Source organism: Pleurodeles waltl, chromosome 6 (assembly GCF_031143425.1).
Source record: "Pleurodeles waltl isolate 20211129_DDA chromosome 6, aPleWal1.hap1.20221129, whole genome shotgun sequence".
Classification (NCBI taxonomy): Eukaryota; Metazoa; Chordata; class Amphibia; order Caudata; family Salamandridae; genus Pleurodeles; species Pleurodeles waltl.
The window spans coordinates 399,371,495-399,386,973 of NC_090445.1; the positions used below are offsets into that span (position 1 = coordinate 399,371,495).

Below are 15,479 nucleotides of genomic sequence, written 5' to 3' on the forward strand. Positions count from 1 at the left end.
GCATATTTACAGCAATAAGAAGTGGCAAAGGATCAGTATAAAGCATTATATAAAATATATTCTTACCCAAGTGAATGTGTTCATGAATGCTTTTGCCATGAGAAATGACTCCTTTATTATAACAATGATATCATCAAACTCACAGGCTGAAAGCACACACACATTTAAGATAGATGTGGGTGGGTGAGGAGTAGATGGATGTCCCCAGTAAAATGCTGTTTATTATATTAATTCCTCAGACTTCACCAAAACCATTTTTACTGTTTAACAGATTCATCACTCAGTTCACATTGTATACATAAATATAACTCTATGGATTCCAGCACTGTAGAATTATAACTATCCTGCTATACATGTTGGCATTTCCTTTTTCAATTCATATAGGTATTTGTCATAACCCTCTAGTAAACCCTGACAATAACCTTCAGATCACTGATATGGTGCATAGAAACTAATAAAGAAGAAAATAAAATCCAAAGCAAAAAAAAATAAGCAGCAGTTCAACAAGAAGAGCAAGGGCCGTTCTGCAACACTCTATGATCAAAGGCCCTGGTGAAAGAAATCTGTCAAATGATCTTCATAATAGTTACGTTTTAACGGATTTCCTGAATCAAAAGAAGTTTCCTGTGACTCTGATATGCTGATCTACTGTGTTTGGGACATTGCAGTCTGAGGTAGACCACTATTTTTCAAGAGACATTAAGGAACTGGGTGCATTAATGCTGATCGGTTGGCATCTAGTGAGATGGACAATTGGCGTAGGTATGTTATGTGATAAGGATTTGTATTGCACACTTATCACCCAAGAGGGTATTCAGGCACTGTAGCAGATGTTTGGAATGGTTGTAGGGGATGTTGAGGATCAGTTAAACAATCAGGATTTATAAAGTCCTGCAAATCATCAGTGAGGGTCTCTAGGTTCAGGAGTTGCTAGTTGCTTTGCGGTGCTCTGTTAATTCAAACAGCGATGCCTTGAGTGCTTTTCTGAATTCCTGGAGTGATGCAGGGTTCCTCCGGTACAGGGGAAAGTCGTACATGGCTTTGGTCACCAGATGAGAGAAGGAGCATCCTCTGCTGTTGGATCTGCAAAACCTGGGGCATCTGCGAATAGGGATACGGATCCCAGGTGTCTGGTCAGTTGGTGGACGGTCATTTGTTTGTTTATGTATGCTGGTCCTTCATTGTGCACAGCTTTGTATGTGTGGATCAGCATCTTGAACTGGCATCTCTTCTGGATTGTGAGCCAGTTTAGGTTCTTGAGGTGAGGGGTGATTTGAGTCCCTCTGGCGAGATCAAGGATTAGCCTTGCCTCTGAGTTTTGTATTGTCTGTTGTCTCTTCAGAAGGTGTGCTGTAATTCCTATGTAAAGAGTATTAAAGTAGTCCAGCCTGCTGGTGACAAGTGCAAGAATGATAGACCTTCTGGTATCAATTGGGAGCCACCTGGATATATTATGGAGTATGTGCAGAGAACGGAAGAAGGCAGATAAGACTGCATTTACCTGTTTCTGCATCAATAACTATCTGCCCAAGATAATGCTGGAGTTGCAGGCATGGTCTGCTGAGGCAGGGGAAGGGCTGAGTTCAAAAGGGCATCAAGTGTTGTTCCATGGTGAAGTGTTGTACCCAAAAACAAGGACTTCCGTCTTCTTGGTGTTGAGCTTGAGACAGTTGTTCTTCATCCTGTTGGTGACATTCTCCATACATCTGTGGAAGGTGGGTCTGGTGGTGGAGGGGTCTTCTGACAGGCAGAGGATGAGCTGGGTGTCAGCATAGGAGATAATGTTGAGTCCATTGAGGTTGATGTTGAGGATGAGTCTAGCAGCATAATTCTGGGTGGTCCTGAGTCTTTGTATGAGTTAGTTTGAGATACCGGTATAAAGGGTCCAAAGATCAGGACTTTAAGACTAGTTATGGCAGGCTTCTATTCCACTAGGCATTATGATTAATGCAAAGTATCTTGCATTTCATCCTGGACTCCATGGGAGTCTGTGCAATGCTTTCTGGGCTGAATTTAGGTAGCTGAATTTCTGCAAGTTCAAACAAAGTCTGACAGCCTGTTTTTTGAGTCTTTGTAGTCTGTCTAGGAAATTATTTGGAATCCAAGTACAGATCACATTACAGTAGTCTAATCACCACATAAATAGATATCATGTAAATAAATCTAGGTATATGTCTTCTGGGGCATAGAGAGTTACAAATTGACAGTCATCCGAAGCATTGATTTGATCGCTGAATGACAGCCTATAGTTGGAAAATGATTTCCAGATTCTTAACATTCGGAGATCTTATGGGAGTGGTCTTGATTCTGGATGGTCCATTGAAAGAGAGATAGACAATGTCCAGATGTCCTTAAGTTATGATTTACTTTCTGATATGCTTAGAGAGAAGAGATTTTTTCTTGCCCAAAGTTAGTTGTGTTCTGTGTAATTGGAACTGTAACATTGGCTACTGGATGTCAGAGTCACCAGATCCTCGGGGACTGTGCACGTTCCCAACACTTCCACCACAAGACAGCTCCAATACTCTGATTAGAATTGTCACAGAGCCTAAGAGAGTCCAAGTGGGGCAAAGGGGATTAGGAAGGGAACAGCTGGGAAGGAGACCTGTAGGAAGCAAAAAAGTTAAAACACACAATATCACGATTTTATCACATGAATCAATACTAGACTATGACTCTAAACATTGTCATTTTGAAAACATGGACAACCTAAGCACAGACTTAAAATGACTAGGCTTCAAGATGACTGGGTACCTGTGATGGAATCAAGAAAGGTTAAATGCAACTTTCAAATTCAATTACCATCCTTTGCCTGAGGATCAGGCAACAATCTGAATGATTGCTAAACCATCATATGAATCAGGTTTTAAGAAAACATGTTAGGAACACACAACATTTCATCTTGAACTCTGACTTTTTGTTCCCTCAAGTTGCCGGAACATGAATTGCACACATTACATTTTTTCACATAGGTAGAAAATACCATTGAATGATTTGTGCACCATGAATAACACAAATTAAAACTCGGGAAATAAATCACTTGACTTGCCAACTCGAAAACCACCAAGTAAATGCCTTAGAATGGTAACGCATAATGAACACTGTGATTTTTGAACACAGAAAAGGAATCGCGCTGCTTGCCGATTCGAAGGTCACCAAATGAATGTCAGGAAATGGTAGCGTACATTGAATAACAAGAATTACACACAGGGAAAGAATCGCGCGTCTTGCCGATTCGAGTACCGCCATATAAATGCTTAGGAATGGTAGCACATAATGAATATCAAAAGGAACATTTGAACACAGAAAAGGAATCGCGCTGCTCGCCGATTCGAAGGTCACCAAATGAATGTCAGGAAATGGTAGCGTACATTGAATAACATGAATTACACACAGGGAAGGAATTGCGCGTCTTGCCGATTCGAGTACCGCCATATAAATGCTTAGGAATGGTAGCGCATAATGAATATCAAAAGGTTAAAGCACAAGAAAATGAATCGCGCGTCTTGCCGATTCGAAGGCCACCAGGTAACGGCCCTGGAATGGTAGCGCACAATGAATATCAAGGGTTAAAGCACAAGAAAACGAATCGCGCGTCTTGCCGATTCGAAGGCCACCATGTAACTGCCAAGGAATGGTAGCGCACAATGAATAACATGAATTAAGCACGAGAAAAGAATCGCACGTCTTGCCGATTCAAATGCCACCATGTAACTGCCTTAGGAATGGTAGCGCACAATGAATATCAAGGGTTGAAGTACAAGAAAACGAATTGTGCGTCTTGGCGATTTGAAGGCCACCATGTAACTGCCAAGGAATGGTAGCGCACAATGAATAACATTAATTAAGCACGAGAAAAGAATTGCGCGTCTTGCCGATTCGAATGCCACCATGTAACTGCCTTAGGAATGGTAGCGCACAATGAATATCAAGGGATGAAGTACAAGAAAACGAATTGCGCGTCTTGCCAATTTGAATGCCACCATGTAACTGCCAAGGAATGGTAGCCCGCAGTGAATAACATGAATTAAGCACAAGAAAAGAATTGCGGGTCTTGCCGATTCGAGTATCCACATATAAATGCCATGAAACGACCAAGTGCACATTCACACGCACAAGAGTCAAATCACTTATCATGCAAAGATTAGACCCAAGAACTCGAGCATCTTTGATAACGGAGTCGGGGGCCCAGCCCGACCTCCGTCTTACCGCCCTGATCTAGGATCACCAAATGAAGTGAAAAAAGGGCGAGGCCTGGAGGATCAAAGTAGGCCGCCGTAACAGGAGCTCAGGAAGTTGCTGCTGCTCTGCACCGGGACCTCTGAATAGTGAGCACGTGGAGCTGGACTGGCTACCTTATATAGAGTCTTGGCCCAGCCCACAAACCACACCCAGGCATGCTGCAGGGAAAGCTTCTAGAAGGCCCTGGAAGGGGACCACAACCTGACACAGTCTGAAAGCCTGCAGCAGTACATCACATGTGAACAGTATTAATATGTATGCTGAACATAAGTCTTCAAGATTAAACTCTGCAATGCAAAAGGTTAAGCTACATCATACAGCACAATGCATAAATTATGTTAGCTTGAAACTGTTAGGTTTTTGCGTGCTAGTCGCCCGTAGAGCGCGTACTGCCCTGATGTTGACACTGGAGTATTTTCTGTACCAATGGATATTGGATGTTGTTGGACTATGGGTGTCCCAATAAAGGAATGCACTTTCAGAAGTACTGAGCCAGTGTTTCATTCTGTGTGATAATATATTGGGATCTGCAGCATTGTTAGTCTCAGAGATATGAGAAGGTCTGGATCAATTTGCTGACCTTGTTCGAGCATGATGTGGTGCTCTATTCTGATATCAACAAAGGCGGTTTCTAAACACTTGAGTGTCAGAATCTGGACCGAAGTTCATGAAGAAACTGATTTTGTTCTAAATATCTTTTCAACTGTTCTGTCACTACTCTCAGGATATTTTTCCTGGTACATGGAAACAGGAATCAGTCAGTAGTAGACCTGTACAAGAGGGTCTGCTATTGATTTCTTAGGAGTGGGGCAATGATTGAGTCCCTTTACCATCCAGTAACTATGCCAGTGATCTGAGAGGGGTATATCATGATGACATGTTAGTAGCAAAATAGGTTAAGATATGCTTCAAGCATCATGCAGGTAGGAGGGAAGATTGATTGGGTGATTTGATTTTTGAAGATAGTCTGTTTATCGTCTCCTTAAGTACAGATTTGAAGGTGATGAAGGGTGGCTAAAATGAGGCAGGACAAGAAGATTGGTAATTTATTATTGGGGATCTTTATAATTGGTTCACAAATCGTTTGTTTTCTTTTATTTCATTATTTTACATCAAGTAAATAGCATGTTCTCAGCATGTTGAGGGTTGCAAATGGAGTGCTTCTTAATTGATTCTGTAATAGGCATTTCCTGTTAGAGATGGAACATGTCTGATTGTTTCAGGGAATCATCAGAGATTTTGGAACATAGGCTTCATTGCTTTACATTTTGCATTTTGGTAGCCTCTGCTCTTACCAAAAAGCTTCAGAATGAGATGTACATCCTTGGTATTCCAGATTACAGCTTTGACTTTCACTTCTATGAGTTTGCAGCCCAACTACTTCTTTAAGATTTAGACACTGTATGTGGATATTGTGATTTCTTTAAATGCACCAGGTTGTTAAACACAGCAGTGAACTTCTGGGATATTTTTCCTAATAGAGACTTGAGGTCGTTATTGTGGCAGGGCAGTTACACTGGGCCTATTAAAAAACAAACATTGATGGTCTGTTGTGCCATCTTTAGTTTGAATGCACTCCTACATTGTGATAGGAAACTATGCTTACTTTATAGTTGAACATTTAATAATATTGATAAAAAAACATACCTCACAACCCATTCAACATGCAGGCAAAAGAGGGTGTGCATGCAAGACTGATAGTGTTATGGTATTAGTGAATATGGCTGGAAATACCTTGAGAACTTTGGAAAATAAGATTTGTTTTGTTAGACTATACAACAGCTTTTCATCAGGTCAATACACACCACTGTGGCAAAAGTTGCTATTTTGAGGATCAATTATTTGCTACCCTTTCTCATACAGAAATGTCACAAGAAAATCTGGGTGAAGGTGTAATGTGGGAGAGATGGGTCAAAAGATGAAATGTATCAAACTGATAATTGGTTAAAAGAAAGAGGTGTTTTGGCCTGCCTCTCTTCAGTTTCAATATGGCCAGTCTTGAATACATGAGGTCTTTTCTGCCAAAACCTGGATGTGTACATTTGTCATTGTATCAACATCTGATTGGTCTGCAAAGATTGCTAGCACATTTGGAAGTGCTTATGTTGGTTAACTTTAAAATATGGTATTGAAATATTTTACAATTAAATTATAAATATGTACTATTTTTTAAATTTATTTGACTTTAAATGTATTTGTTTGTATTCTTTGCTGCTTTAATAAATGTAATTTAATTGAACATTATTTCTGATTGAGAATTCTTTAATTCCCTATCACCTTCATTTTCTAAGGGAAGGTACTGCACTACCAGAGGCTGGCTATATGTTGAGTGTAACCTTACTTTTTTGAAAGTTCTACCTTACATTTGGATTTTACACAAAAGTGTATGCTACCTTTGTGAACCAAGCCCTGTGTGTCAATTGTTACAAGCATGTGCCAAGGTCTAAACAGACCCCAGGGCTCAATATTTAAAAAACAATTTTGGGGATTTTAAAATCCAGATGATGTTAGAGGCAATACAATTTCATGGGAATTGATCAGTGGCACGCTTGTACATTTTTTCAAGACAGTTACAAAGAGACTAAAGAATACCCATAAATTACAAAACTAACACATTGTAATTTTATGTTTACTCCAAACATATTTTACTTTATATACATAGGCCCATTAGGGATTTTATAGATAGTGAATATGTTACAGAATTAAGGGCCAGATGTAGCAAAACGCCAATTTGCGAGTTGCAAATTGCGAGTCGCAGGGACTCGCAATTTGCAACTCGCAAATTGGTATGCAGTACGGTGTCTCAGACACCGACTGCGACTCGCTATGGGGTCGCAATGACCCACCTCATTAATATTCATGAGGTGGGTCGCTAATTGCAGCCCCATAGCGAGTCTAGGCACTCGCAAACATGGAGGCCTGCTGTCGTCAGCAGACCTCCATGTTCGTGACTGCTTTAAATAAAGCAGTTTTTTTTTTTTTTTAAGTGTAGCCCGTTTTCCTTAAAGGAAAACGACCTGCACTTAAAAAAAAAACCGAAACCTTTAGTTTCGGTATTTTTTCAGGGCAGGGAGTGGTCCCTTGGACCACTCCCTGCCCTGAAAAAATATTTGTGGGTCCATTCACAAAGTGGAAGGGGTCCCATGGGGACCCCTTCCAATTTGCGAGTGGGTTACCATCCACTTCAAGTGGATGGTAACTGCGACTCCATGCGGTCGCAAATGGAATTGCATTCCACTCCGAATCGCAAATAGGAAGGGAACACCCCTTCCTATTTGCGATTCTGAAATGCATATTGCGAGTCGGTCCCGACTCGCAATATGCATTTCTGAATAGCAAAGAGTCTTTTGCGCCTCGCAAACGGCGATTTTCGCCGTTTGCGAGGCGCAAACCCTTTGCTACATCTGGCCCAAAGTTCTTAAATATGTTTTTGTTATGCTTTTACAAGATTTCTGTTTATGTTTCTATCTAAATGTAATAAAAACTGAAATTGTGCACAAATCATTCATTCAGGCATAGTTAGCAAAACATATTCAGTAGAACTAAGATCATCATTCTTTCTTCATTGTCGGTTTCAGGGCACACTCCTTTTGACCAACTGTTGATAGTGGGTGGCAACGGTACACTCCAGAGTTTCTGAAGATCAAAATGGATCTGCAAACCCAAGCTATGCAGGATATACCTTCTACTATCCATCTTTCTTTTATTTACTCAAGTCCAAAGTACTCTAAGGCCACTGAGGGAGGTTATTTTTATAAAGAACATAAAATAACCAATACACAAGTAAAGACAGACACTGTCTGATTAGATCCAATGTTACATTTGCATATAGATATTTTCAATAATCTGTATTCAATAGTAAATGAAATATGTTATAAGGTGTGTGTAGTTAAACACCTTGGAAGAGCTCAAATTAATCCATACTTTCTATCATCTGTACTGTAGGTCTGTTCTTGGACCCATCAACTGTTAGAATCATGGTATGGCTTGTTGGTATTGAGAAAGATCAATAATGTTATCAGCTAATTTGTTTTTTTTTAAATTGAAGCTCTGTTGCTGATGATTTGTTTTTATTTAACATACAATTGAAACTACACATTGAAATGACAAGCGGATTGATGTGAACGCTACTGTGCAATAAATAATGGCAAAGTAAATCAGGATGACCCCACCCCATTTTTTGTTTTTTGCACCACTCTTTCAAATTAAAAGATTTCATATGGCACTGAATAAAACAGAAACGCATACACACTGAATATCAACTAAATTTGTTATGCATTAACAACTGCTGACCTGCACAGTTCTCTGTGTTGAAAAGTGGGATGTGTACCACTGTAGGAACATTGGGACCTTTGAAGACGTAGCATCCAGAGGGTTTTGTTTCTTCATGTTTGTTCACCTTGATATCTGGGAATGGAATTTTGTTGGCTTTGCAGTAGTCGGCAGTTTGTTTGAGGGTCTAAAATGACAAAATCAGATTGGTAGACCATTGCAAGCAGTTTCAGTGAGAAATATATAGGTGTGGTCACAGTTATGTATTATGGCTTATGACTATCTCCAACCCTAAAGAGGCTGAAGTAAAATGTATATAAGTTGGGGGACTGGTAAGTTTGATGATGGACTCTTTATTGCAGGAACATTCCTGCTTCACTGAGCCACAGTATTGCCATAACTCAGTCCTTCTCAGCATGCCTAATTACCCACTCAAGTCCACCTAGTGTATCTTTTGTTCTCTTCCGCACCAGAATTATATTCCTTTCCCTTCTATTTCTCACCTTAAGCATGGCTTTGGATATCTCCGAGCTCAGTTTTCCCCTAAACATTAAACATTCCATTGCTGTTTTTTCACATACTTAACTTCATCTCAGCCAATAAACTTCATTCCCTTGCTAAAATTATTTTATTCTGTTTGAAAAACAGGAGCTTGTGATCATGGACTACTTTGATCTACTTTCCAATCTCACTAGACTGAATTTACCATGTCTCATTCAGGCACAAAAAATGTTGCCCCACACCCCCATCAAAATCATAGCCCTCTGCCATCTCTTTCGCCTAGGAAGTGTGTGTTTCCAGGGCTTTGACCTACCACAAAGAACCCCCCATTACTAATTTGTAAACTAAATGCCACTGGTAGGAGCGAGCTCAAACTGCTTGACATGCTTGTAGCTTACTGAATCCAATCCAACCTCAGTGTCCATTTGTACTCACTAAATAATGAACATGTATTGACACACACTAGCTGACTACTGTTGAAATAACTTGATTCTCACACTTTGTTTTTCCAGTGCATTACTTTATCACCAGACATCCTCAGCAGCATCCAGCCTGATATACCTAGCTCACACGTACCACTCAAAATAGGCTATCTTGTCTGGCATACGTCTTGCCTGGCCATGCAATTTATGTGGAAATATTTACATTAGAATGTAACTTTTAGGATTAACAATATTTATGAGGTGGACACAGTTACAATCAAGAGTACCTACAACTCATCTGAGCAGTTAGTCAATCTCTTAGATAATAACATTATCTGAAAATACAACCAGTTTGGATATGCTTACCCTAATAGCAAGATCTCCACAGTAACTACTAAGACCCAAAAGAGACGTGGAGAAAGCTGAAAAGACAGGAGTATAATCTCAACAGTCTGATATTATTTCTAATCCATCTCTCCAGAAGAGCCACCATGGGACTACTCTATTGAGTTGTTCAAACATCCCACACCCTGGGGAGACCCCAGAACAACAATGCGACCAAGAAGGTCTCTATTAACCAACTACAATTGATCCAAAATGTGGCGGCTCACTTAATTCTGGAACTACCAAGTTCCTCATCGGCTAGCAGCAGTTTAAGACAGCAGCACTGGTTGCCGGTGGAAAAACGGGTTACATTTAAAGCACTCTGTCTGAATTATAAGGCTTTTCATCAGGAAGGCTGTAATTATTTAAGTTCCACTTTATGGCCTTACGAGCCAGGACATCAGCTTAGATCATCTGCATTGGAAATGATATGTATCCCTTGCTGCCGTATGGTCAGAAGGGGAGCCTTCTCAGTCACAGCGGCAAAACTTTGGAACTCTCTCCCACTTCCCATCAAGATGGAGGAGATGTACCTTCATTTTTTAAAGCGGCTTAAAACTTGGTTATTTTCAGATTAGACTAGGCACTCCTTTTCTTGTAGCCCTTTCTGTCTTTTCTTGTGCTGTTCCCTACTGAGACCCTAGCCTTTGGCGGTTCTTTTCTTTACTCCCATTTTTTAATTAGATTTCTCCTTTCAATGTTTGCTAGCGATTCAATGCTACAGCCGGAATGTGCTCTATAAATAGCTTACAATACAATACAATTTAGCCATTTGCATTGGCCAGATCATTCATGAAAACCTATCATGATCCGTGGGGTCCACTTTTAACTTTGCACGGAAGCCTAAAGAAGATGTGAGACTCCTCTTCCCCAACATTTCTTTGTTCCTTGCCAGAGTGGCTGGATGTAAGAATAGAAGTCTCTAATCATCCACTCTCACCTGCATGGAATGGAAGTCTTCATTCAGAACCTAATTTATCCCCCAGACATGAAAGCACCATCATCACTAGACAACCCCACCCACCATTTGTTTCTTCTGTTGGACATCTATGAACCCTTTTGACTACCTCTTTCAACACACCGTTCTGTAGAGCTAAAAGTTCCTCCATTACCCAAGGCATCTTGGTCACAAATACATCCATTAATATCACCGCGTAGACTCCTAGCACCCGAAGCATATTGCTCCTCCTTTGGTTATCATGTAGTTCTATCTTTTCCTTAAGTTCACCATGGCTTTCTCCATGTAGCCTGTAAAATGCCATACCTCGCTCACTTCTGTGGCCATCTCTGCGGAATGATCTTCCAAGACTTTACCGAGACCTTCACTGTTTCCAGCACATGCTCCTTTGGTAGGACTGTCCATGTTAAGGCCTCTAGATTTTTTTCAATAACATTCACTGCACACCACACAAAAGAGATTTTCTTCCACGAGTCTGTATGCAGGACATTGATGGAATGGTACAGAGTCTACACAACTCTAGCAAACTGCTTATCTTTCCGAAGTTCATCAAAATGTATTTGGTGAACTCTAGAAGATGACTCATCCTTCATCTTTTTCTTGGTGGACAAGAGTACCCTTGGGTAGTATATATATGAAGGAGCTTTGAATGCCATGTCTCCCTTGGTTTAGAGGGCTATGTTTTCATCAGAAGTCCTGCATCCAATAGACATCCAATGGGGATAGCAAGTCGGGCAAGAACCCTCAAATGTTTACATGGGCTCTCTGTAACAGTGATTATAAGGCCTTCTTCTCCAGCCCACGGAAAATGCAGTACTCCTACAGTATGCCTGAAATAGCACTCATGCTGCTCACTAATATTATGCCTAAAGAGGGTCAGAGCCATCATCAAATATTCTGCTACCACATTACCCATCCAATCCAACATTCAGTAAGCAAACCAGATCACTCCTTAAGGATGGCAGCAGCCACAAAGGCCTTCAAGTTTCACAAATTAGAGTGAAAGTGGGAGCTGGCTACGAACCCACACATCTGCAGCCATCTTGGTATAGGCCAACTGCTTTATCTCCTCCCTCCTGATGACAACATCCGATGGTTCCTAGCTTCCTCTCAGCAGTTATCTTCTCAAACCATCAACCAAACTTTGCACCACCCTCAATATTTTTAAAAGAATAATTTACATGTCCACCTTTCCCTACAAATATGAATGACACCCTGTCCCAATCGGCAAACTGCTTATGGTTTATATCTCAAACCTTGTCTGTGGCCTTAGCTTCATGGGATTCTTCTGTCCCTTGAGCATTAGATCTTCCATGCACAGATGCTCATATGCTCTCAAGGACTATGAGAGACTCCATTTCACTGTACATCATTTCCTTTGCTAACAGTTATCCTAACTTTAAATTATTGTGACCCCCTTCTATTGAAATCTGAATGAACAGGACAGCCTACTTGAGCAGAGTCATAGTATCTCTCTCTTCCATGTTCACTCTCACAGTTCCAACTTTAATCTATTCATTACCTTCAACCTCCCCCAAACATACGTGATCATCATGCACCCACTCCCTAGTTAGCAAACCCCTCAAATCATTTAAACTCCCAAATATCTAATTCCAAATGCCATCTTATTTAGTCAATAGAGGAAGCATTTTGGTTACTATTCCACCATTTTCAAACTTATGTCAGATAAGATTACATTGGTGACCACTCAATGCACCTTAGGGAATCAGGCAAGGTTGCCAGCAGTAATGTAAAAAGGCTTTGTCAATGTCAATTTCCTCTACCTGGGTAATACATAACAGCCACAGTTGAAATTACCCTGGCACCAAGGTAAAACATATTAGTAATGCAGGATGATTTTTACAATTTTAAGTATATTTGGAAACCTGTTTTTCTTTTTTTCCAAGCATCAGCTTATGGCTTCTAAAAATACACATATTTTCATCTCACATACACACTTTTCAGTTTCAGGATACATATATTATGTCAACTAACAAAAGCTTCTAATTTTAGTAGTCTGGGCTGCATACATGAGAGCTACTTCCAGGTTGCTGGAGAGCTACTATTTGCTCGTGAGCTACTCCTTGAAGATACTTGTCCTATATCATGTAACTAGGAAGAAAATATTTAACACATCTTCCTGCAGCCCATCTACTCACATACCGGAGGCACATAGTTGGTGCCTTATACAAAATTAACTGCTGGTTCCTGCTGTGCAGGTAAGTTGTTATTTTTCTTTACTCAAAATGTTTCTTGTAGTCCAGTTTTTATGAGTATATGTCATTGAGTACCAGTACTAGTTGCATACTGAAAATATTACTATAATATGTGTTAGCATGGCTTTTCTAGGCACGCCACTTTACTCTGTTCTCGTGCTCAGCTGATGTGGGGCTCTAAGTAAGTGTGGCACTTCAGGGGTTTCAGAAGGCTGTTCCTTACTGAGAGCAGACTTCTTTAGATTTCTGCTTGTATGTTCTAGTCAAGGTGAGAAAGGTGGGAGTAGTTAACAGCTCAGACGTGAATCACTAGTTTGAGTACTAATACTGTACATAATGCAGGAGAAATAAAAAAAAGAACAAATATATGTACTTACCATGGCTTTGTTTGTGGCATTTTAGCACATTTCCTTATTTTGCATGTGTAGTGTACGTCTTCTTATAACATAAGACTACATTTCACTTTTAATGAGGGTAACTGATTTGTAAAAGGGCCAGCACTATCAAATGCCTCTACTTTCTGGGATTTTTTCTTGTTTTTCCTGTATTGAGAATGGAGTGGTGAACTTGGTAAATAAGTAGCATCATGTCTCTTAAAACCTTGTCATTTATCAAGAAGTGTTTCCTTCTTGTACAGAGCTTTAGGAGACAATTTCTGATGCAGTGGCTTCCAGTGATGCTTCTCCTTTGAGAGCATTCCTGATCACAGACACTGATCATAAGGTAAAATGTGTCCAAGTGACTTAGGCGGTCATTCTGACCCTGGCGGTCAAAGACCGCCAAGGTGGAGGACCGCGGGAGCACCGCCGACAGGCCGGCGGTGCTCCAATGGGGATTCCGACCACGGCGGTAAAGCCGCGGTCGGACCGGCAACACTGGCGGTCTCCCGCCAGTGTACCGCCGCCCCATTGAATCCTCCAAGGCGGCGCAGCTTGCTGCGCCGCCGAGGGGATTCCGACCCCCCCTACCGCCATCCAGATCCCGGCGGTCCGCCCGCCGGGAACCGGATGGCGGTAGGGGGGGGTCGCAGGGCCCCTGGGGGCCCCTGCAGTGCCCATGCCACTGGCATGGGCACTGCAGGGGCCCCCGTAAGAGGGCCCCTAAATGTATTTCACTGTCTGCTGCGCAGACAGTGAAATACGCGACGGGTGCAACTGCACCCGTCGCACAGCTTCCACTCCGCCGGCTCAATTCCGAGCCGGCTTCATCGTGGAAGCCGCTTTCCCCGCTGGGCTGGCGGGCGGCCTGAAGGCGACCGCCCGCCAGCCCAGCGGGAAAGTCAGAATTACCGCCGCGGTCTTTCGACCGCGGAACGGTAACCTGACGGCGGGACTTTGGCGGGCGGCCTCCGCCGCCCGCCAAGGTCAGAATGAGGGCCTTAGTCTCCAGAGCTTCTGGAACACATTTGGAAGCTTCTGGGTTTCCAGGACCCTGAGTTAGAGGTTACTGATGAGTTCAATGACAGTCAAAAGTATAACTGTCAATTTGTTTCCTTCATTATATCCTTAAATTGATCCTGTTGAAAGTAAAGCAGATTGTGGATAGACAGGTTTTCCGCATTTGGTAGGAATGTTTATAGTTTGGAGGACTTTGATGATGAATTTCAACAAATCTTTGAGTTCACTACTATTCATAGAAGCATCGCCTCTTTATCATTTGGCCTCTGAAGGTGTTTTCTTGCAGATTCTATTGATGAAAAAATTAAAGGGTTTATTCTTCCCCAAACATTTCCATCAGTGCTGGCACCTATGCAACTTACCTGGTAGAAACTTGGAGCATTTTCAACCCCTACTAGATCACTCTATAAAGGAGATGGCCCACCTGTCTTGGTGAGTAAAATGGAACTTATCTCACTCTTGCTCTATAACATCACATTTGATGTCTTATAACATCTGTAACTTCAAATGGGGCTTCCGTGGTGCTCATAGGCACCTTTGGATGAACTTCAGGAAGGGGGTTAAATATTTCTGATCTTGCATCTGCCTTTTTTAGGTAAGAAAGTATTTGGTACTAATTAATTCAGAATTGAACAACTCTTCACTTGCATTACAAAGAGTAGAATTGCTACTGTAAAACAGTTACATTGAGTGGAATTGTATCAGTTCATAAATGAATTCTTTAGAGGATTCATTAAACATTATGTGATGTTACCAAAAAATAAGTGAATTAGAATGATAGAAGTTTTCATTAGAAAAGTATTTTAAACTTTCAATATTACAAATCATCGACAAAGCCAATGGGTCTACTTTGTTTTTAGGTTAATATCTGTTGTTGTGTTATATGTCTGGATGAAATAACATGCAACTAACCAAGGCATAACTCCCATGGCACAGAAATACTGGCCAACCAATGGTCACAGTTTCAGTCTCCTTAAAATAGCTTGGCTTGGATGCTTAATGTACCTAAAGCAGAGAATTGCATGTTATGTTAGATCTCATATCTCTAGTCTAAGTTACTGGGTAAATGCTTTTGCTACAGATATCC

At 41.1% G+C, this 15,479-nt stretch overlaps 1 protein-coding gene across 6 annotated transcripts in view; it reads right to left on the reverse strand.

Moving 5' to 3' along the window:
* Window positions 1-15,479, reverse strand: part of LOC138299775 (cytosolic phospholipase A2 gamma-like) — a 380,498-nt gene that overhangs the window by 7,157 nt on the left and 357,862 nt on the right. For 5 of the 6 annotated variants that reach the window (XM_069238318.1, XM_069238319.1, XM_069238323.1 and 2 more), the window contains one exon: window positions 8,536-8,701. The exons of the other annotated variant lie outside the window; for it this stretch is intronic. In XM_069238318.1, coding sequence (XP_069094419.1) covers window positions 8,536-8,701 — 166 coding nt within the window. The remainder of the gene's footprint in view (window positions 1-8,535; window positions 8,702-15,479) is intronic. 6 annotated transcript variants of the gene reach the window in all.